This window comes from Cariama cristata, unplaced genomic scaffold, assembly GCF_000690535.1.
Source record: "Cariama cristata isolate BGI_N322 unplaced genomic scaffold, ASM69053v1 scaffold14002, whole genome shotgun sequence".
NCBI lineage: Eukaryota > Metazoa > Chordata > Aves > Cariamiformes > Cariamidae > Cariama > Cariama cristata.
The window spans coordinates 43,943-67,541 of record NW_009605610.1 but is presented as its reverse complement, the minus strand read 5'-3'; the positions used below and the strand labels follow the sequence as shown (position 1 = coordinate 67,541).

Sequence of the window (23,599 nt, the reverse complement as noted above, 5' to 3'; positions counted from 1 at the left end):
GGAGAGATAATTAAATATAATACATGGTTTAAAACATAAAATTCCAGCCCCATAGTCTCTTGTCCTCCTTCTCTGTCTCATTTTTCTGCCCTCTGGGTTGTCTATCTTCTTGCACTCAATCTCATATTTCTGACTTTTTCAGTTTCCTAAGATGGGATAATTTCCAAACCATTCAGGTTCAGAGCAATATTCTAACCTGTCCCACTTTGAGGCCATGTCTTCTGCTAATGCAAATATTCCAGCCACCATCCCTCTCCTCCAGGGGCCTACGCAACATTTCCATGTATTATGTTGGAATTATGCCACCTTCCTGATGGTTAATGAAGAACCACAGAGTAACACCCCCCCCATAATTACACATGACCTGAAATCTAAGCCAGAAAGAGACACGTGTTCATTCCACCACTCCAAAATACCTAAAGGTGTAATCACCAGTGCCATGATGTGGCAATTCCCACCTAACACTTGTTAGCCACCAGTTACTGTGACCTCCAAAAGCCCTGGCCAGGTGATATGTTCCTACCCTGCACTTCTGAAGATTCCCAAGAAATGTAAATCGCCTACTCTGCACCATGAAATAATTTCACCTAACGATTTTAGAAAGAGAGTATGAAAGAAATCTGGACTTCACTGCTCCAGTTTGCTCACCACCGTGACCTCTTCCACAAATGCAGGCTTGGACCTGCTCATTTTTCCCCCCCCAGAGTAAGCTGCAAAGAAAATATCTGCCAGCTAAGGATGTCCTAGAAGGAGGAAAACCTTAGCTGTCCATCTCCTTGAGAAGTTCGACGTGTGGACAGCTGGAGCGGGCAGCTGCCAGCTCTCGGACGTGGCTCGGCGGCTGCAAGAAGGCTTCACTGCCTGGGGGCTGACCAGCCCATGTCACTGAAGGGTCCCTCGCCTGTGGCCGACCTGGGAGGAGGACCGCAGGGCGTGCAGAGGTCAGAATCGGTGTCTGATTCCCCTTCTGCAATGTAGGGTCTGATTTTGGCCACGGCTGCATAGCAACCGTTGTTAAGGATGTCCAAATTCTCTTTGGACTGGGAGATGCTAAAGCCACTGAAAGAGCGCTCCAGTTCCTCGTGGTCTACCGAGGGGATGGAGATGGATGTGTCGCTGTCTCTCATGGCACTCTCGTGGTGTTTGGTTGTAATGTCTTCGTTCCTCAGGTACTCTGCACTCGCCCTGTGCCCACCGCTGTACGCTGACAAGGAGCGCTCGTGGGAGGGAGGAGGTGGGATGCGGACCAGCGAGCCAGGGTCTCCGACGGGCGAGGAGCCATGGCTTTGCCGCTGGTAGACCTGCTGCTGGCATGACGTCGAGGGTGGGCATGTGTTGGTCGGGGCTGGCGGGGCTGAGAAGTTCTTCTGACCCATGGAGCTGGTGGACCTGATGATCTTGATGATGCAGCCGTTCTTGTCGATGTGCTCCCTGCTGTCTTCGGGGCTGTGGTAGGGAGGTGCTGGGTCTGGTTCTTTGGACCCAAAATAAGCCTCTGTCTCCGTTGGTGGGATGCCCATCCGCTGCATGTAAATGTTCACCAGGAAGTCCAGTTTCTTCTCCATTGACTGAACCTGCAAAACACCACAGCTCCAGTGCTACATGCTGCACGCAGATTGAAGCACATTAACATCCTGAGGACAAGCAACTTCCAACCCATCTAGGCACAAGTGTGGGGCTGGGCTTCATAGATGACCTCTGCCTACACGGACCTACACCAAACTGAAACTTTTAGTAAATATTTAATTCTCCTGTCTGAAGTGTTTCATTCTCCACCTTGTTACACGGTTTTCCTTAAAAATTCCAGGAAAGCTGGAGCACACCTGCATCTTTTCAGCTCCTTACTGCATTTGGCACTTGCCTGGGCTCAGATGGCCACGGGGATTTCTGCGCCTTAGCCTCTAGGAAGATTTTCATATTCCCAAGGCCAGCAGCTCCAGCAGCCAGGCTCACGGGCTCATTTGAAACGTGTAGTATGGTGGCAAAGAAACCAATGTGCCATTTTAAAAAATAATGTAGACTTTCGGTAAACTCACTAAAAAAGAAAGCGTATATGTCACAGACTCCAAAGTGTCTGTTTTGAAAGTAGTACTTACGCTTCTAAGACATTTAGTGCCCTTTCATAACACATACCTTGTTTCTTTTTAAAAATATTCTTAGCTCTTACTTTTTTCTTTTTTTTTAAAACAACACAATGCATGCAACACCCTCTGATAAGAACCCCCTCTTGACCCAATATACCTGTTTTTCAACTTTTCCAAGCCTGCCCATCATGCTGGGGTCTTCAGGCAGCTCCCCTTCCGCTGGCCCTTTGGTCCGATCCTTGTCGGTCATGGAGGATCCTCTCCCAACGATCTGGTCAACTCTACCGGGATCAGAAAATCCCCCCACCCCCGGAAAAGGACCTGGAGTCAGTTGGAGGCAGCAGGCGAGGAGGGCTCCACTTGTCGCGCCTCCGTGGGACAAAGCAACAGCCTCTCTCCCAACTAACACTCCAAATTACTCACAGACACGCAGTGGCACTGAAGTGTTAATTCAGATGCAAAATTCAGAGCAGTATTAGCAGAGTTTGAAATTATCCATTTCTGTTTGTACAGATAAAACCTGGCACATTATGCACAGTAAATTTACCCACTGCAAAGAATTTCTTTAACTGGCTTTCTTCCAAATCAATTAACTTCTTATTTGCACTGAGAAATTATTATTTTGGGGGAAGATTTCTGTCTAGCATGTGTCAATGGGATTTTTTTTCAGTCTTTGCAGCAGTTTGCTCTCCTCAATGCAAATGTAAGTGTGTAATTCTCACGTCCATGAAAATGAGCCACTTGTCCTAAGATCCAGACAAACAGGTGTAGTCCTAACTGGTTTAGTGGAATTGCATCAAGGCTGAATTTGGTCATAACTCACCAAACATTACCAAATTGTCTTCATCTCAATGCTACTGCAATTCACACGTGCATCATTAGATGTTTTCTATTAGCAGGGCTCCAAGCAGAGGAGACTCCTGTCAAATCAACAGTTAAAGCTACTGGGCATGGTGTTTGGTACTAACTTCTTTACACACGTTACATTTGCAACTTCTCGTTCCCAGTACGGAAACACCTGGGTTGATATACAGCTCCATATGTAGAGGAAGGAGGGCAGAGCCAGTTTGCAAGCTGGAAGTCAATTTTATTTAAGGCATCAAATATAAATTTTCTGGAGAGTAAACATCAGAGCTTCTTGATCCCTCAAAAGTCAGGGGAGCAACTCAGTTTTGGAATAGCTTCTTAATGGCAGCCCGGTTTATAACCTAATGCTACACCAGGCAAAATTTACTCTTGCATAATGCACCAAATGTAAGGGTGGCGGGGGAAAAGAAGGGTTAATTAATCTGACTGAAACCAAGTTGAGGTATCTTGAGCGGAAAACTCAAAATGCTTCTTACGCAGTTCTGCCGTGTGGGCCATGGGTCCATGCACCAGGAGGAGAAAAAGGAAGGAGCTGAACACAGACAGACAGGGGAAAATGAACAAACAAAAACCAAGGAAAGGAATGAGACGTGAGGCTATTTCCAACACAAGAGCCATCTGTTTTCTTTACTTTTGACGGGGACTTAATACATATGTTGGCTGTTGACATTAAGGGACAGATATCTCCGGGTACGGACCAGTGTGGCTCCCTTAGCTTATATTAGAGCAACAGCAGTTTACAGCACCAGAAGATCTGGCGCAAAGAGATGAAGTGGATGAGCACATCACACCAAAAACCAGAAAATGAAAGCCAACAATTATTTTGGAGTTTATCTTTGATCCCAGAAGGTACTTCATTTGGGCAGGGATGTGACAGAATACTGTTCTGTTTAAAAAGTCATGTTTGATCCTTTGCTTAGCAATATAAGCACAGGAGTACAAGGAGCACCAAGTGCTATAATTACAAGTGTGAGGAATATGCATGCCTTATTTCTCTCTTGTAATGGGAGAAGGAAACTATTGACATGTACGGGAACTCCCCACAAGGGATGCAATTACTGACATGACATACAGCACAAGAAATCCTATGACAATGTTGTTACCATGTAAGCAAAGAGGTATTAAATTGGATACCTCGGGCTACCTCGGTTTGGAATCACAAGTCAAGGCGTAGTACAGCCACTGTACGAACTCCTCCCCTGTATGCACAAGCAAGTAGACTAGTAAAACAATGAACATGAGTTTAAAGAGGCCCAAAGTCTAAACGCTACAGAATATTGCGGAAGGCCAAGAACAATCAGGGTGCTCTGTCCTCGTGTCCCGTCTAGCACAGCACTAACACTGAAACGTGTCCACTAATGGCAACGAGATGTCCTTCAACAGTTGCTGAGTAGCGCGGGGAGGCAGGAAGGACTGTAACACAGAGAGGAAAACTCAACATTGCCATGCTACGGTGTATCGTAATAGTAGAGATGGTCTTATGCAACCCTATTTCTAGTCTTGCAGAAATTAAGGAAGGACTTCTGCTCTCTTCCATGTCCTTAAGAGAAGAGCTACCCAGTAAGTGAACCTCACATGACCCATGTGAAGCACAGGAGGCCAGCTGGCACTTCACAGATGGAGTGATCACTAATAGCATATAGAAGAGCACTGACTTCATCCATCACCTTCAGGCTGGACACAACTCGCCTGTAGACCTGCTGTGATTTAAAAGCAGGACTGAAGCCCTTCACCGAGATCACCCATAAAGCATTCAGAAGCCCTTGCCCATACACTATTGATACCAGAGCCCAGGAGAATTCCTGCTTGATTCCTTCCCTTCATGTATATACTTAACATTGTCCTGACTCCTGAGGTGGTCATCCTCCACAGCTCTGAGAAACCAGAGAGCCAGATCTCGCCTTGGAGGCAGGATCTGCCCCAAGGATGGTGCGGCGGGCAGCTGTGGGCCACTGATTTCAGTGCAGAGAGGGGAGAAGGTGGTGAACCAAGTCCTTTTCTCTTGGTGGAAGAAACCAGGCTCGAGGTCTCCCACCCCTTGGCTTCCCATGGCAGAAGTTAGACCACAGGAGAGTGCTTCTACCCTCAGCAAAGCGCAGAGATTTCATTTGTGCCTTATCTGATACAAGAGAAGAGAGGAATTTCCTCATGAGCTCCCAACCCGTGTCTACCTAACCAAGCACCGCAAAGAACAGGAGGACCTTTTAGCCATTATAGAAGAGTTTGAGGTGTTGTCCAAATTGGGCAGCAAAGCTCAAAAGATGAAGAAGAGAAAATGTATTCCACCTTTGCAAATAGAGGGAGATAGTCTATGTTCCTACTGTGTGACAAAGGACCATGAATCTTCTGAGATGCCAAACCCCACTTCTGCATGACATCCCGTGGGGAGCCATGTGTCTTCACAACACTTATTTTGGTTGTGTCAAATACGTATGTGCAGAGGGAAGAATTCAGCTGAGGCTTTGGAAGAGTCAGCCCCATGTTTTTCCCTTCGTAACAGAAGAGAATTCAGAGATTTCTGACGATGCATGGCAAACTGTGCCATCTGCTGTCCTTGATAGGCTCTGCTGGGTCTTAGCTTGGGAGGGAGAGAGAAAGGGGGTTGCTTTTTAAGGTGAACTTTGATATCTTTCCTTCTTTCTAATGATACAAAAAAAATGTAAAGTCTTGCATCAGCCACAGTGCAGGTTTTCTCATGCTTCATTATGCTTCATGCCAACAGTGCATGCAAAGAGGTGTAATATGTCACCCTCGGGCCAGAAGCAGACATCAAAAGGTCAAACGGTTCAAATGAGATAAAAATGAAGTGTTTGGGAATATATATTCAATTCTTTTCTTTTTTTCTTTATCTCTCATAATTTTTTGTACACAATCCAGGCATTGAAGCCAAACCCCCTTCATCCATGTCACAGGACTGGCTACTTACCTCCTCATTTGGCAATAAAGTTTGCTCTAGACATATTTTGACCAATATCTGTTGTCTAAAAATTACAGCTGAGGTTGCACCTATTCTATGTTAAATCAGCTGATCAAGGGAATTTAGTCCAAATTGTCTGTGTGTACAGCATGGAGCAAACACCTTCGGCCAAACCATAGCTGTGGACATCCACTAGTATCCAACTACCTTTGCTGGGAGTTACTTCCAGAAACCTTTTGGCTGAACTGAGTCCTTGTCACTAGACCACCACAACACAATCCACGGGGTCAAGATAGCTCATGGGCCATCACTCGGTTTTGTTTCTCTGGGCAGCATTTGGCTAAAAGAGGGGTGTGCAGGCTAAAAAGGAGAGGCTGGTGCAGCCCATGGGGACCTCACAGCATGTGTCCCCATGGCACGGAGCCATGTGGTCTTGAGATGATGAAGACCATGGCAGCAGTAAAGCCTGACCCAGATTTTTTGGATTTGGGCTTGGGGCTTCTCAGAGCTCTGGTTCCCATCCACCGGGCAGCTCGAGCATCTCACAAGTACCACCGGTGTCCGTGGGAGGATGCAATTGCCAAACACTAACCACAGCATAAGCCTTTTAATGGGCAAGAGCAGAGACTTCAGCAGCTTTCTGTACTCTGCTGCTTTCTGCAGCCTCTCAGCCACAGCTCAATAAAGAAGAAATGAAAAAATTCACTAAAAAAGGGAGTAATTATTTTTAAAAGTTTTAATGTCCCAAGAGCCTAGTGGGTATGTGTGAACAGATTTTTTTAATCTGGCCATCAGTATTAGAAATTGTAAAAACAGGGGGGAAAAAGTCATTAACATTAAGTTGATATAGCAACACATTTGAATTGAATAAAATAAATATCCCAGTTTGAGGCCTCCTCCCCTAGTATCTATCCATTGATCACCTTTTCTGTGTGTGAGGCATAAGCTTTCACATGAAAATCTTGCCTCTAGTGAAGGCTTGTTGCACACCTAATCTTACAGGTTAAATACAACAAAATCCATTTGAATACATATTTTTATTTGAAAATTGAAATGTTTCTGCAGATAAGAAAGTAATTTCATTTTTAAAGACTAGTTTTGGGCTTTATCATTTGGCAGAGAGGAGAAATGGGAAGAATGCTTTTCTGAGAGCATCTTTTTTCCAAGCATAAAGCTTGGGGCTTCTGGAAAATTCTCTAATTTTCTTTAATCTTTGAGATAGCTGAGTGGGAAAAGGTAAGCTTTCAATATTCCTTTTACTCCCATTCCTCTAGTGAAGATTACTCAGAGCAGCTTAAATAAAAATCAAGAGATTTGTCACGTATTAGCTCTTAGGGAGGGCAAGTATGTTTAAAAAAAAAAATATTTGAGGCTAAGCTTGCTGCATTCAAAAATCTTCTACTATTTGTACATAGAAAATGACTTTCTGGTAAATATTTATACCTGCCTTGGTCTCAATACAAGTGGAAAATACAGCTCAGCTCATGGCCCTGCTGACCAGACCTCAGAACACCCTAAAATGGCAACTTTGGTGAGAATATGTTCCTTGTGGCATCAGCTTCAGGTATGGTTTTACCTAAGGAGAGAACTTAATAAGGGCGAGGAGGAAAAACTTTGCTGCGTGACTGAGGGCTGGGTTTGACTCCTGCTCATCTTTTTGCTTGCAAAATCAGGGTCTTTTTTTGGGGGGGGGAATATGAGTCCCATGGTTGTCATATTTTAACACAATTTTTTTCCTCTGTGGTTGGTAGAGTTGCATCAGCAAGAAAAAGAGACCACTGTGTTCATCGGATATGAAACACTACATTCTCACTTTGCCCACTGAAGTAAACTCATTTCATAGTACAAAGAACCGCAGAGGCTCCTTTGCTTGTGTGGGGAGTGTTTTATCTTTTAGAAAGTAGATTGTTCAGTTTGTATTGGCTTTGTGGGAAATAGTCCATCTTTTACATTTGAAGACAGCCTGATAAAATATGACATTTTAAAAAGATATCATTTTGCTTTCTAACACCTCGAAGAAGACTGAAAATAGAAAATATGCTAGCTGAAGAAACTGATGGTTATTGATGACTGTATGAATATCCCTTTTTTTTTCCTTTGGCTTGCCTAGTGTGAAAGCTCATTACTGAAAGTAAATCAGAGCATATCCAGAGTAGCAAGCCCTTCTGAGTCATGATTTAGCAAGCTGCACTGCTAAGTGATAAATGCCGTCATATAACTGGCATGAAAGGGGTTTGACATTAAGCAAATGAAAAATCCAGAGAAAGCGGCATTCTGGTGAATCCTAACCTAGGCAAGTATTGGGGAGATTCTTTGGAAGAATACATGGGTCCTTTGGTTGGATACTTCTTATGCCGGGGAGTTGAAGGGGGTGGGGGACCCACAATCATATCTATCCTGGCAAAGTAAATAAGAAAAAAGACACCAGCAAAATGCATAATGAAGCAACACGTAGAGAAAAGTTGGTCAGAAAATTTGCAGAAAGAGACAACGGAAAAACAGAACGACAGAGAGAGAAGGAGAGAATATTTGAAAATATATTCCGCTGGAAACAGAAGGCTCTCTCCTACCACCTGGTTGTTGGTGAAAGCCAGAGTCTTACCCACCTCGGGGTAAGATTTTGAGATTTAGGCACCACAGAAACATCATTAGGAGATCCCCCCGCCCCAGATACAATAGGTAACATGCTTTACCCTCTGGAATATATTTGCATATGTGTGGCAATATCCCATTGAGGCGGTTGGATATGAGACAACATATATTCATTCTCCTTTCAGTTCCAGTGCTAGGTAACACATCTCAGCTAGTTCAGAAAAGCATGAGTTGTTGGGAGTCGGCAAGATACGCCGCGGGATTGTATAACTCAATGAATGGGAGACATCCATGGCTGGCAAGGTGTCAGGATGAGACACGAGACAGTGTGAACACAACACAGAAAAGAGCACATTACAGACACAGTGACAGAGGCATTAATGATTAAAAAGGAAAGTGCATGTAAACACCCCAGAAATTTGCTTGAATGCAGCTTTAATCCACCAAAGCCCTGGCTACGGGAGGCCACAGCCAGCCTTGCCGAGCTGAGCTGGCAGGGAGAATGCAGTGCTTTGATTGCTGAAGGAAAGGGAAATCTGTTCTCCATGGTGCCCCGTGACAACCTCCCTGGGCTCAACCGTATGGGTGCATTGTACTTGTAGCACCAGTTGATCATGCCCCAACGTTGGCCATGGCCACCCCAGGCACACCACCTCATTGTGCCCCTTCCAGTTGTACCGGGCAGGTGACCAGCCATAGGACCTCGTGGCGCCGATCTGGCAATGGTGATGAGTTCTTTGAAGGATGACCCCAAGGGGGTCTGCTCCTGTCACCATCACTGATCTCCTGCTCAGTGGGAACAGCGAACTCCAAATCCAGGTACTTCACACTTTTGAAGCAGTTCCCGGTCCTCCTGACTCCCTTGCAATGGGGTGGATGGCAGCCTGAGCCTAGTCCAGCCTCAGCAACCTCAGCCTCGCAGTCCCACTGGTACAGCCAAGAGAATTCCGTTTCATCTTTGAAAGCTGCAATTCCTTACCCCAACCCCCCAAAACACCAGCCAACCAAACTACTTTGTCTTTGCAGCACCTCACCTTGAAGGATTGCCAATGGGACACTTGGGTGGGTGGATGGTGGGGCAATCTGCCGACCAGCTCGGGGTGTTGAAAACCCAGGTGCCCCACCGGGACCCAATGGAGATGACAACCCCAATGGCTCACTACCCACTGCGGACGCAGCTGGGAGGGTGCTCATTTCAGGTTATCGAAGTTAGGAAATATCAATCCCCTCCTCCTCCTCTTCCCTCTCCAGATTCAGCTACACATCTTGGATACGAAATCATTGAATTCATACTGAACGGGGGTGAGAGGCTCAAAGAGAGGAAATTCTCCAGGATATTTCAGTCTCCATCGCAAGGGAGAATTTACCTTCTGGGATATGCACAGTGTGCAGCAATGCTGAGAAAGTTACCTCTGCCGCTTGAACATCAAAAATAGCAGAGTTAAAATTGTCTTTGAGAGATTAACGGTAGAAAAGAGATTCCTCTTTATCCTAAGATAATTTTCCTATTCCATGCCTGGGGCTCATATTAGCTGTTTGCATGCCCAAACACATTTTTTTGCACACTTGCTGACTCTACCAGGGACCTAGATGGGTTTGAAATTAAAGGAAAACTTCCCCAATGGCTTCCAGAGGAAGCTGGGCTGCCACAGCCATCAAGGGAAATAATTTCATTCTCCAAGTGTAAAAGTAAATGGCATATTATTTTGACTGCAGACAGCCTATGGCCAAGCCCTGCCTCCATTCTGGGTGTCCTTCGAGCTCAGCAGAACTGGGGTTATTTCTGCAGAGCCAACACAGCTGGGGGGTGTTGGGGGTTTGGGGTCTCATTTTCAACGTGGGACATCAGGGCTGAGGGAGGAGTGGTCAGACAAAAAGGTTTAGCTCAGATCTTCTGTTCAGGGGACCAAATTAATCTCAGGGTTTTTTTCAGGAAAAAATTAAATTTTAGATGCCCTTCTCAGTTCCATTTGTCCCTTTTTCACATTTTTTCCCCTGTTAAAACTAACTCATCTCCCCCTAAAATCTGAGCACGGAAGCTGAAATGCAGCTCGGCTAAATCACACCTACGTTGGTGGGCCTGGGTGACAAATCCCCATCTACACGTATTTTCAGCAGACTGTGCCATCCGAGGAGGGATTCCTCCTCAAACAGCTTGGCATCCCAACGGCGAGAGGAAGCTGCTGCTTCCTCGCTGTCCCCTCTGCCCACAGCAGCAGGGTCACCACCAGCACACCAGATTGTATTTGGTATTACTCCCAGAAAGGTACCAAATTAGCCACATTAGCCTTAAGACTGGGGCACCAAACCTTTGGTATCCTGCCCGGAGGACCACAGAGATACAGCCCTGCCTTACCTATGGGATACACCATAATGACAGAAACTCCTAAAGTAAAGTAAGAGGATGAGCCGTGATTGCTGTGTGTATGGCCTGGGGTGGGCACTAAGGCAGTCTTAGTGGCACAACACTGTCCTTTTTTATTTGCAGTCCCTGTCCTGCTCATCCCTATGGCTTCCAGCCATGAGCATTGATGTTTTCCTTGAGGCTTTCTCTTAGGAAGAAAAAGAATAAGTTGTAGCTGCAAAGGAAAGCGTCTCTCTCCTGGTAATACTTCCACAACGAACAAAAAACAGTGAATAAATGAAGCAAAGAGAGGGGTCTCTTGCCTGGCCTGAAGGTTTTTTATCCGGGAGAGCATGTCCAGGTGACCGGCTGAATACTGCTCGATGACATCCATCACGTCGTAGGGCCGAAGGCTCTCCTTAAATTTGCGCTTGGACACGAGAAATCTCATAATGCTGCAGGAGATGGAGAGGAAAGGCAAAATGTAGTCCCTGAGCTGCAGCCTGACCCGCTTAGTGGCAGATAAAAAACACAGCAGGGAGCTGCTTTGGAAGGAAAATGGACTACGTCCCAGCTCTGTGGGTTTGGGAGAGGATGCGGCAATAGGAGAGGGGCAGGGGACTGCAGGGGCTCGTGGCTGAAGCCCTGTGGTGGGGGGTCCCCAATGTCCCTTGGATTATCAGCTGTGTGACCGTCCTCTCTGCGTCGCTTTTATAAACGTCAGCATTACATCTCAAAGCTGGTGAGAACGATCACTTAGATGCATCCCTGCAGGGAATTTTCCTGTTTCTCCATGTATTCCTTTCCTCAGCAAAAATTGCCCTTTCTGGCAGAATTTTCTGTAAAGGAGGACAGGCCACCCAGGGGAAAAACAGCCCGCAGCACAGACATTTCAGCATTTGCCACCTCTGCTTGGACTTTACATTTCTTTTTCTTCCCTATTATTTATTTTTCTGGACTCCTTCCCCCCTCTCCCTCTCTTACCACACTGCTCTGATGCTGACTTTCAGTCCTGGTGTCAAATCTTCTGTCACAAACTCGCAGTTGCAGCTTTTGTTCTCATCGGGAATGTCTTCTCCGGGGAGGCTTGCTTCTGGGTTTGGGAGAGGGAGGAATAAAGACAATGCATTACTGTTTCCCATGCTGGTGCCATGCACGGAAAGACAAGTCAGATCGCAAACATCAGCCCTGGGGGAAGCACCAGAGATATCTTTGCTGAGCATCCAAATGAGAGCATTTCCCAAGACGTGTTAAGGTGACATCCAGCAATGCCAACTGCAGCTGTCATCCATCTCTAGATGTCTGACTTTTCCTCCTTTCCCTATCCCTACATTCATAAATATATACATTATCTTGGGTGTCAGCAGGGTTTTTCTTATCTCTTATTAACCTCCGAGCTAAAGGACTGGAAGGGGAAGGAGACCTTTGTAAGACCCTGGTTGGCAGCTCTGCCCTTCTTAGGTGGGGAGGGAGATGGGGTCTTCTTAGGTCAGGGCCAGCTGGGGATTTAGGGTCTGGCATGGCACCCCAAGCCCTCACCTTCTGAGTTTTGCCGTGATGCAGCTCCCTTGATGCGGAAAGCTTGTCGGGCTCGGCTACGGTCTCCGAAGCTCCAGCTCTTGGGCACTTTGCTCGGGCTGTCCTCGATGCTCTGGTCAGCGCTGGGGGACCTCCGGATGCCCTGAGCCTGTGGAGAGCCTTTCCCTTTGGTGCCAGCACCGCGGGGACTGGAGAAGACACGATCTTTCAAACTGACCTTCTGACTGTTCAGAGAAACACGTTGAAACAAAGACAAAAAGGAGACAGCAGGAGGAGTCATTCTGGAAACCACGCAGTCCTTCCCCACCAGCCATTAGAAACCAAGAGCACTTCCAAGCAGCAGTGAGATGTAGTTTTGCTGTTGGCTTTTTTTTTTTTAATTTTGGTTTTTAATTTTTTTTTTTTTTAAAGAAAGCATCGTAGAAATGTTTCTGCCATAATGAGTGAAATGGGAATGATTATTAAGAGAGAGAAAATAATGAGGACTTAAACAGAAGCCCCTCGTGGGATGCCAGGGCTGGCGGGACAGAATGACGTTAAACAATGAGGTTATGATTCCTTAAATCACTGATCGGCTCCGATCACAAGCGAAGAAGTTTTTCTTTCACAACTGCCTTCCAAAACCCTCTATCTAATAAGGAAATACAAATTAAAAAAAGCTTTTATCTTAAACTTTTAACTTCCTTGGAAACACTTCACTTCTGGCGCTCAGACCTGTTCTTTCCCTTTCTTCAGCTCCTGTATTTCCTCCCTCTTAAAACACGATCTGCCCCTTTCATATATTCTGAGGAGTTCCTCTTTTTCCAGTCATATATTTAAATACTTAAATATGAACACTTAAATGTGCAACTCCTTCATATCCTTTAAAGATTCAATCTAAAAGCTAGCTAACATCTATCTGCAGGTCTGCTATGGGAGTCATAAACATGCAAAGCAAAATTTTACAACTTCAGATTATGGCATTTTATTGCTGTTTTTCTGTTAGAATCCCATTTCTTTAAAACATTGTAATTATGGTTTGAAAAGAAGATCTCTCCAGAAACAGAGATGATCTCACAGAGAAATAGTCTGCTGACAACCCAGTTCTAATTATTTTCCAACTTCTGAAATTTGTAATTAAAAACTTTCACCCAAGCGAAGATGATGAATTTTCACATTAAAATTGCAAAACAAAAAGATTTTGTGAATCTTTATGAAAGGGCAAACTTTATAGAGACTGCATTGGGGAAACCAAACTGCAAGTAGTTTTGGAGAATTTGGTATTTTCTGAATAGCAATTGATTATAAAAATACACTAATAGAGGTTAGACAACCAGTGCAAGGGCACTTGCACTCACAGCCAATATTTTATATATAGGTAAATCAAAACTGAGTAAAAACACAGATTTAATTCCCAATCCTCCGTACCATTGCAGTAGCCACTTATCATTTTGCTGCAAATGCTCTGACTCAACTTGCGGGAAGAACATTGCAGGAATTTTGATTTCCGCATCAGATTTCCAGGTCACCAACCAAAGACCTGTTTTTTTTCTGTCTCTCAGCAACACCACCTTAAAACTCAGAACCAAACAGTCCTCCTTTGCCTTCAAAACTGCCACAAATTAGCTGCCGATATTTGAAGAAAAGCAAAATGCAGCTCCCTTTTCCCCAGCCGTATCGGCTGTACTGCGCTGATGGGAACAAACATTCATTTTTGTCAGTAAAGGAAGAAGACGTGACTCGAAGACACGCAGGGAGCAGATTTGTTGAGTAAGAAGGTGCTATTTTTACAAAGTCACTTTACATTGCGAGATGTTGAACGTTTACAGGGAGAGAAAGGTGCTTAGGTAGCATTTTTGGGAGCAGCACAGCGTGATGCCGGGGAGGCACCGCTGCCCTGACGCAACGCCCAGGGACCGGGGAGATCACTGAGCTCTCCTGGGCTGCAGAGCAGGGTTATCTGTGGCCATTGGCCGGGCAACAATTTCACATTGAAAGATACATTTGAGGAAAAATAAAATTTTTTCATGTCCAAGTTAGAAAAGGCAGAATTATTCCAATTAATGATGCATTTAAATTCTGATAAGTACTGGAGATTTCATTTCCAGTGTGCTGCCCACCTGCAGGGTCTGTCTGAAAGCCATGGGACCAACAGATGTTCAGCAGAGCTGAAAATCAGATCAGAGGTACAAATCCACACAGGAATTTAGGAACAAGCATGTGCCTAAATACCTTTCTGGACATAAGCCTTAGTCACTAATGCTACTAAAATCATCGTAGATAATGAGTCAAATGTTTAAAAGCAATTCTCATTCCGTGTTTCTTGGATTAGAAACCAGATTGAAATTTTATTTGTCTTTTGATCCGAAATAGGCCAACTGGATTTTTTTTTCTTTAATTTAGTTGATTTTACAGAATAATATTCCTGGAATCTACTGCATTTCAGTAATACTAATCCTTTGAACTACCTGGTCTTTTTTAAAAATAAGTTTTATAAAATCGAATCAGCAACAAACCAATATTCAGAATTCAGCGCAATCTCTTTGTGCCGCTGAGTTGCTCCCATCACCAATCTCAGTGTAAAACCAGTTGCCTATCACTGAGTAAAGCATGGCCTTTTCTTCGGGGGCCCTTTTCCATTCCCACAATAAATGTCCTGCAAATGTTTGCCAGAATCACAAAAGGCAAAGAAGAAAGCATTGAACTCAGTGAAGAATATGAGCGAAGAGTTTCAAGCCTGACAGCATGAGGTGCAACACTTGTACACATTAAAAAACCTCACAGAAATCTGATGAACCATTAAGACCGAGGTGAGTTTTGTTCCTGACTACTCATTACTCAGGAAAAAACCCAACACCTGATGTAACTTCTTTGTTTTAACATAGACAAGACGAGACAATATGAACAATTAATTTGATTTTTCCTTCTGCCATGCAATTCTCTCATTGGAAATGACACTTGGAATGACATGCAAGTACAATCTCTGGAGAGGAGAATGCTGCTGGGGTCGGCAGGAGCTGCTAAGAAAGAGTCCAAAAGAAATATAGACATATATAGAGATACATGTTGTCAGCTAATCCAAGATCATGTTCTCATTCAACCAGAAAGTCATGCAGAGTGACGCAGAGTGTCTCGGAGAAGTGGTATTTAGATGTCACTCAAGCAGATGGTAAATGAGCCTCAGTTCGGTGGAAAGTGTATGTGTCGGTGACACGAACATGAGGAAAGCGGTAATCCAGCCACACATGACAACATGAACTGAAGCTTGCAATCATGATAGCTAAGAGTGGTGCAAGCACGGGGCAGGCACCCTGCTTGTTCCAGGGCGAAGGGAAGGAAAAGAAAACTGTGGTTTTGCAACCAGACACCAAGATTATGGGAAGCCGTAACAGCATAATGGGGTGTGCTCTAGTTCCTAGGTCTTCATAGCCACCTTCAGTTGGCATCTACTAAAAATATATTTAATAACAAAAAAAAATTCTAATGTTTCCAGGCTGACTTTGGGGAAGGTTTACAAAACTTTCAGCTTTTGACTTGAATTTAACAAAGGATAGAAACTGAGCTGACTTTTTCTCTGCTGCCGGTCAAAAAATGAGAGCCCATGCTGGACAAACACATAAAGACTGATCCATGGTCCCACAGCTGATAGAAAGATGCTCACTGCATTGGTGGGCTTCACATTTAGGTTTATTTAGGTCCAAGAGCCCAGCACTCAGTGGTAAAACGCATGAGAACTGACCTTCAAATGAGCTGCCATCAGCCTCCTTAGGACGCTGGGGGTTTGAGCTCCCATTTGAAACCCTCTGGTTTGGGGTTCATCCCACAGCCCTCTATAGCATTAAATCAGCACTTTACAAAAATGTGCACTCATTACATTAGCAGTAATTTTGGATCAATAAAAAGTATCACCTGTAACTTCTTGTCATTGATTTTAAACTATGCTTGAGCAATTGTTTCATTTTCTCCTTTCATTTTGTAGGGAGCAAACATTAGCCAAACTGAGTCAGACTAACACGGACTGAGATCCATCTCTGCATATGAACTCAACCAGTAACAGTGTTCATTCTTCTGCAAAGCTGTGGCCAGGAGAAAGAGGCTATCATCTCCTGTGGGGAAATGAGGCTGTTGTTTAATCCAGAGCTTGTGCTGAGCTCATGGCATATGAGAAGAGCTTTTTAAAACCAGGCAGGAGGGCTAGGAGTGAATGATCACCTCCGTGGCTATCACTAGGTTCCAGTCTGGTCGCAGGTGTGAATAACAGGCAGAAAACGATTGCTGGAGACTTGAAGGAAAGGAAAAGACATCCATGTGTGCAACACGTGCCATGACTAGAGCAGAAATCGAGAGGACCAGGCTCAAGCCTGGTTTGCCTCCACTGATTTCAGAAATGCCATTGCAAAGGTGAATTCAGCCCAGAAGCAGAGCAACCTGGGCGTAAGGAAAACAGAAGGTCAGGCAATGATCAGTGTTATGGTGAGTAATGCCTTTTCTCTTCCTTGTCCACAACCACAGTGTCAGACTTGGGTTGAAGGGAGTCACTGAAATCGTAACTGCAAAGACCGGAGTTGCACCATCCCCACAGCCACCATGTAAGCCTGGCCGGGCATGGGGTGAAGGAAGGGAGGGACACCACCGCCAGACACACACCTTAACCTTGGCCTTTGGTATTTTGCAGCATTGCTGTTATACGGTCACCCCTCTCTTCCTAACAGACAGCCTTTTTTTTTCCCAAACCGATGTTGAGAGCTGTCAAACAGCACATCACACACACACTGCACCTTCTAGCAACCTTTTGCTATTTGCCAGCTCAGCTGGTTTGCATTTCAGGAGCAAAGCAGAACAGCTAGATTGCATCTTCGAGCTGGTTGATTATTCCTAAACAAGGCTTTAAGAAATACTCTACGCTCAGCCCTGCAGGTCATTCAAGGGCTCTGCAAACACCTTTCCTTCACTGGTCTGTGTGCTATTTCTTCCCACCGTCAGGTCTCTGTGGTGCCTTCATCTCTCTGAGTAGACGCCAGGAAAGTCTCTTACAAAGCAGAATGTGATAGACTTGATAATCTGGCTTGGTATAGTTATATTACTATCTAAAAATGCATGCATTATTGCATTTATTGACTAGAGATCATTGGTTTAGTACATTAAGAAACCACAGCTTCTAAGTAGTTTTCTATTAATTTACCTACATTGAGTTTTCCATGATTGCCTCATCGTGTACTGTTATTTCGTTATATGCATCCTAGATGAAGGCTTTTAGCACTCAGCCTTAGATGCATCAAAGTGCTGGCATCTGCCCCTAAGAGTTCGTGCAGTGGGGGATTGCAGGCAGATAGCCCAAGGGTCCAGGAAAACAAGACATTTGAATTATTTTTGTGTCCCTTCAAGGCTGATCTATAGTTTTACTAAAGCACAGTGTAAAACACTACATTCAGGATGGATGCAGGTAACACAGATGCTCTTGTAGCTACTCCAAAGTTCAAGACTCCTTTTTGACTGGAAGAACCACAGTCTGTAATCCTCCTTCCCAGGATTTCCAATGGATTAAGAAGATATTGGGATAATAGTTTGTTTCATCCTCCCTTTCCCTTGCAGAACTCAAGATGGGGAGATGAAATGAGGCCCACAGTGGGAAGGAATTCAGTAGAAAATAGAAAAAATTATACTGGCTTTACCAATTAAAAATTCATGCCTCGGAAGACATGCAAGGAAGACATTAATAATCAGAGTGGCTGATTTTCCAGAAAACAGAATTGGACATGGACAGGTGAGAGGACAGCATTGGAAATATCACTGTTCACTTTAATCTCTGCCAAAACCAACCTCAATGTTAAGCAACTGAAAGGAGCCTTTTTCTGGGGAGGAGCCCCTGCTTGCACTATGCCTCTGCCTCCATGGATAAAACAACCTCACCTGGCAAATGGAAACACTACAGAAGTCATGACAATTTTTTCAGCTAGACTATTGACCATATCTTTGCCATTCGGAAACGTACTGAAATGCTGTCTGTGCAACTGATGATCACCCCGTACTTAAACCAGAGCTTTCAAGGGAAAACTTCAAGGAAGGCCACAGTACCGTCAAAACATGTAGCAGAAGGCTAACTCAGAGATTCAGGCTATTTATCCAGGTACAAGGGATTGCCTACCGTGGAGAACTGCTTATTACGAAAGCTAAATCATGCCCCCTTCCTCTTTGTTACCCATTCAGATATGGGATTTACCATGCTACTTCTGAGTTTCTGGTACACGCAAGTCTCAGGCATGAGTCCTAGCCTCTAGACTGACAGATAATAAAAATAGCCAGCAGGGAAAAAAATAGCAAGAAAAGAAAAGATACAAGTTGGAACAATTAATGGAGAAAATAAGAGATACATATACTTTTAAAACTGTGGTTTTATACTTTTAAATCTGTATTTTGTTGGCTTTCAGAGGGAGACAGAGACTGGTGATTTTGAGAATTAAAACGGACTCCAAAAAAGAGCATGCAAAAATCCGACTTCACAAACATGCGGCATCACTCAGTGCCCTGCCACTCCTGGACCGTCCCCCTGCCTGGCCGCGGGGGCAAGAGCGGATGGGGATCACCTGCCAGCATTCACAGCATGCAAACTCTGGGCATCGGCACGTCAAGAGGGTGCAGGTTTGCTGCTGAGAAGCAGTGTCTGGGGCGGGGGAAGAGACTCTTCCAGTGCAGGCGTGGAAGTAGACGTATTTGTGCATAAGTAAAATAAGATATATGTATCTGTGTACCCTTATGGCCGTTAGATGGGTGCACTAAGGGATGCTCCTTGGGAATTCTCTGAAGCCGCCTAACAATTGTCAACTTGATAAAAAAGATGAAAACCCTGCTCGTACAAAACCCTCTGCTCTAGCTCTCTGTTCCCCACGGGACCTAGAAACAGTACCATTCACAATGCCAATGTCAACGCTAAGGGGAACCCATATCCCCTACGTCTGGTGGGACAGGCTGAGATTAGTCCTTCTCTAGCTGCGTAGTAGAGGTGCTAGATAGGCAAGGCATGGCTTCTAAAGGCCACAAGACTAGGAAAGGTCAATTTGTAGTGTTAGGAGAGCCAAAGGACTGGTGATTGAGCAGAGGTAGGAAGCTGGTATTTCTCATGCTACTAACTTGATATTGCTGTACAGTCCAATTCAATTTGCAAGGATTCCCTGGACCTTGAGGAGAGATGAAGCGGTAGGGAGGAAGGGGTATTTTTTTAAAAAAAGTTAATTTTGCTGTACAGTCCAATTCAATTTGCAAGGACTCCCTGGACCTTGAGGAGAGATGAAGTGGTAGGGAGGAAGGGGTATTTTTTTTTTAAAAGTTAATTATTTTTTTTCCCCCATCATTTGTTAAACTTCAGTTCCTGGCCTCCTTCATTGCTAAACAGACACTGGCTTGCTAGCCCAGACCAAATTCCCCATCCTCGTCTCTTTGATTCACATGTTCTGCATGATTAGCAGACAAGGAAGCCTCTAATTTCTGAGCAGGCAATGGGGAGGCTCTTCCACCTTTTTTTCACTCATCTAGTACCTCTATTAAGCAGAGAAGTGATCAGAACGGGTGGTAGCAGGGTAGAGGGAGAATGAGCCGTGCAGCTTTTGATTAGTTTCGTGCGACGCATTTCCCGTGGTACCTAGAGTTTCCTGAGCAGCATCCGCATAGTGACTCTCTGCACGGTTTGCTTTTACTGGAAATGAGGGAGAGTAAAAATTAGACCTGGAAGCAAATGCCAGACAGGAAACTTTTGATTACTGACTCTAGGTTTAAAAGACAGGTGTTTTGAGGGCCGGGTTCATGACAGGATTTATCTGTTTGAGCATTAAGTGAAAAAAAAAAAAAACCAAAAACAAACCAAACAAGAGGGTTTCTGAAATTTGTCTCACTGTGGTCAATAAATGTCATTATTAGAAATGATGCATTCTGCATTGAATTGGTGGCACCAGTTCATCTACAATTGACTGAGTCCTGCAGGAAGATTTTTCCATCTGCAGTGGAAACAAAATGTACTCTCTTCTTCCTCTAAATAGATTAAAAAGACAATTTTTTAAAATTGCCTAAGCCACGGAGAGCCAAAACTTTAACTTGTTTTGTCCAACAACATCCAAAAGGTTCAAATTTTTTTCTTTTTTTTTTTCCTAAAAAAAAAAAAAGATCACAAAGAGAGCTAGTTAATCTGTGAATTATTTGCACTTCTCGTATGGGAAATAGCATTATATTAAGCCTGGCATTAAAAAAAATAAAAATAGATAAAAATGGGGTGTGGTACAGTCCCTTATGGGAAGGGATTTGCACATCTGTGGTCATGCATCAGTTTTTCATAATGCTTTTTAGACGGACCCTACTGCTTCTGGGGAGTTCCTGGCTTTGCTGAGGCACCACCACAGCTCCCGTGAGCCCACCCCAAATGGCTGCTCAGGCACTGCCCTGCCAGGAGCTCGCCACCACGACCAGGGTCCTCCTTGCCATGGAGCAGCCCTCTACCTGCGGAAGGGTAAGGACGTGGCCCCCATCACCCCACCTGGCCACTAGCCACCAGCCGGCATCACTTGCTGAGTTGAGGGACAGACTGAAAAGCCTGAAGGGCATAAAAACCCAATCTCGTTTTACACTTGAACTCGGTAATCGGAGGAGCTCGCAGGCACACACACAGAAGGAATTTGCAAGAATTCTTTCTGCTTCGTGGCATCCCGGGCAAGCTCATCCAACACCACCCTCTGCATCCCAGGGACTCCTCTGGTGCCCACAATGGGACCCCGCATCCCCAGGTAGCCCCAAGGACCAGTGGTGCTACCAGGGCTGTTCTGGAGCTCGGGTCTGAGCATCGTGGCGTGGGGGTGGGATATTCAGCATGCAGAGCTTCAGGGAGACACGTGGGTTACCCTCCTTTTAGTCTCCTCTGGAGTCCCTAAGGAAAGATGCAGTCCCTTCTGTACAAATAATCCGCTCCCCTAAAGGCAACTGATTATTTCCAGATTACTGTCAGTCCCAGCATGAGTCTCTGACACCAGTTTAATCGGTTAGAAGGTCAAACGCCAACCCAGGCTAACATGGCCCACCGGGCTCCTGTGATTGACACCGGTTTCCACGGGCAGTAGTGGTTAGTGACACCTCGGACACCCTAGGCTGGATGAGCAGGGGCCCACTGAGTCAACCAAAGGCATCCTCCAGTGCGTACAAAGCCTTAATCACACCCCTGAACAGAGATATTAAAGTTGTGTGTATCTCAGACAGACATATACATACACTGATATATAGATAGATATACACACAGATATACATACACATTACAAGGTGGCCCAGTCCAGCATTCACTCGATATAACAGCCAAGGTCTTGCTGAGTTCGTTAGGGCCAAGGACAAACCACAGCGGAGGACAACCTTCCAAAGAGGTTTCCTCTCATGACCTACAGGACGGAACTCATGCTGGACAAAGTAATCTGAGTTTTAGCTTCCCAGTTCCCTGCAATCCTTCTGTTTCTTTTTCTCTGATATGAATGTATTATGATCATTTCGTTCATTAATTTTTAGCTTTTCACCCAATCATATTGTGGAAAATATAAGAGGAAGAAATGTGGTCATGGATGCCTTCAGATGTTTATCAAACCATCTGTTAAAGAGCATCTGAAGCACACATTTCATATAGGAGCCTCCGCAGTCCTGGCTAACCATATGTTTGTCTTTTTGACATTACAATCAGAAGACAAAATAAACAGAGATGAGATGCCACAGCGAATTTCCAGCCTGATTAACATAGGAGTAATCAAACCCTGTTACCACTGTGATTTGCTGGCTATCTGCAGCAGGAGGGCTGAGAAAAGCCCCACCACAGAGCAGCCCTCCTTCCCTGGGGGTATGAGGCAGAGAGGACTCATATTTGGACCCCGCATGAGCGCAGTGTGGTCTCGGAGGCGTGATGAGCACTAACAGCAGCAGCCAGCCCAGGGGAGGGCAGGGGACCACTTCACCCGGCCAAGGCAGATGGTAGGGTGGACACAGCACCCAAAGCAATGGGCAACAGAGTAAGTTCTGTAAGCAGTCTTTTAAAAAGGCAGGAAAATAAAAAAGGGCAAGAGGTACGTAGCATGTAGAAAAAGGCCAGCATCTTTTCTGCTCATCACAGCCTGGGCTCCATGTCACAGGGAGGTGAGCTCCTGTCCCCCTGAGCAGGTCAGCCCATAGCTTTCCCGGCATTTGGTCATAGATAGATGCAGACAAGCTCACGGTGGAAAACAAAACAGAAACAACAGAGCAAGGATGTAACCTGTCTCAGATCGGCTGTCCCATTTTATACCAAGACCAAATCAAAAGCCACCCAAGTAATTCCAGGTGACCCTGAGCCTCCGCCATGCTAACCCCACCACCTTCCTACGCCCTCCCACCCGGGGCAGCAGCTCTCCGAGGGCTGTCTGGGCAGAAATCAGCACGGTTACAGCAGCACCGGAGTCAGAGGGCAGCATCGCTGCTGGCACATGGGCAAGACCCTGGCATCTGCCCCGTGCACTGGCAGAGCGCTTGGGATGCTCCCTGACCTTGGAAGGTAATGCTTCTCTTACACAAGCCGTGCCAGCATCCCTTCTCTAACTTAAAATACATTAAGATGCAAAACAGTCAAAAAGCTGTTTCTGTTCTGTTAGACGTAAGGACTTGGTGGAGTACCAGTTATGAAAAGAGGGACATAGGAAATCAGCCACTCCCTACACATAACTACAGCAGGAGGAAGATCCAGCAATCTCCAGACGAGAGACTCTATGTGTTTCCTGACATCGATGGAAACGGAAAATGGCAAATCCTTTACCAGCTGAAGCAGTAAAAGCGTGGTGCTGGGGTCTGCTATGAGAGACGATTCATCCCGAGGAGTTCCCTCAAGTGAAAGAGTCATCAGCGACAGACCACGGTTGGATGATTAACTGTCGGGTGGGCTGAGAAACAGGACGAGTGTTCTTTTCTAATGGCAGGATGACACACTGAGCATCACTGGGAGGCTGTTGGAAATTAAAGTGGGTGGGAGATTTGGGATGTGAATGTAAAAGATCCAGAAACTTTTCCTTGGGAAAATAGGTGATTTGGGCCCCCCTGAATATAGGGACTATTGTGTGAAATTCCTTCCTGAGGTCTGAGACATTATCAGATGGTAAAGGGCAGTGGGAGCAGGTAGAATTGATATTGCCCTAACAAAGCACAGAAGGAAAGAGCTCTGGTGCTGCTATGGCAGCTGAACTGAAGGGTACGAAAGGACTTTGATGTCAGGTACACGACAGCCGCAGACCCTCGGCT

At 45.2% G+C, this 23,599-nt stretch overlaps 1 protein-coding gene across 1 annotated transcript in view; it reads right to left on the bottom strand.

Annotated features, from left to right (window-relative positions):
• Nucleotides 1–854: 854 nt before the first annotated feature.
• The window catches only part of KCNQ2 (potassium voltage-gated channel, KQT-like subfamily, member 2), a gene marked incomplete at its 5' end in the record, with an annotated part of 42,930 nt that continues 20,185 nt past the window's right edge, over nucleotides 855–23,599 (bottom strand). Inside the window, 6 exons of the mRNA XM_009696040.1 lie at nucleotides 855–1,574; nucleotides 2,242–2,365; nucleotides 11,128–11,259; nucleotides 11,789–11,897; nucleotides 12,344–12,567; nucleotides 19,959–20,012. Of these exons, the coding sequence (XP_009694342.1) occupies nucleotides 855–1,574; nucleotides 2,242–2,365; nucleotides 11,128–11,259; nucleotides 11,789–11,897; nucleotides 12,344–12,567; nucleotides 19,959–20,012 (1,363 nt within the window). The remainder of the gene's footprint in view (nucleotides 1,575–2,241; nucleotides 2,366–11,127; nucleotides 11,260–11,788; nucleotides 11,898–12,343; nucleotides 12,568–19,958; nucleotides 20,013–23,599) is intronic.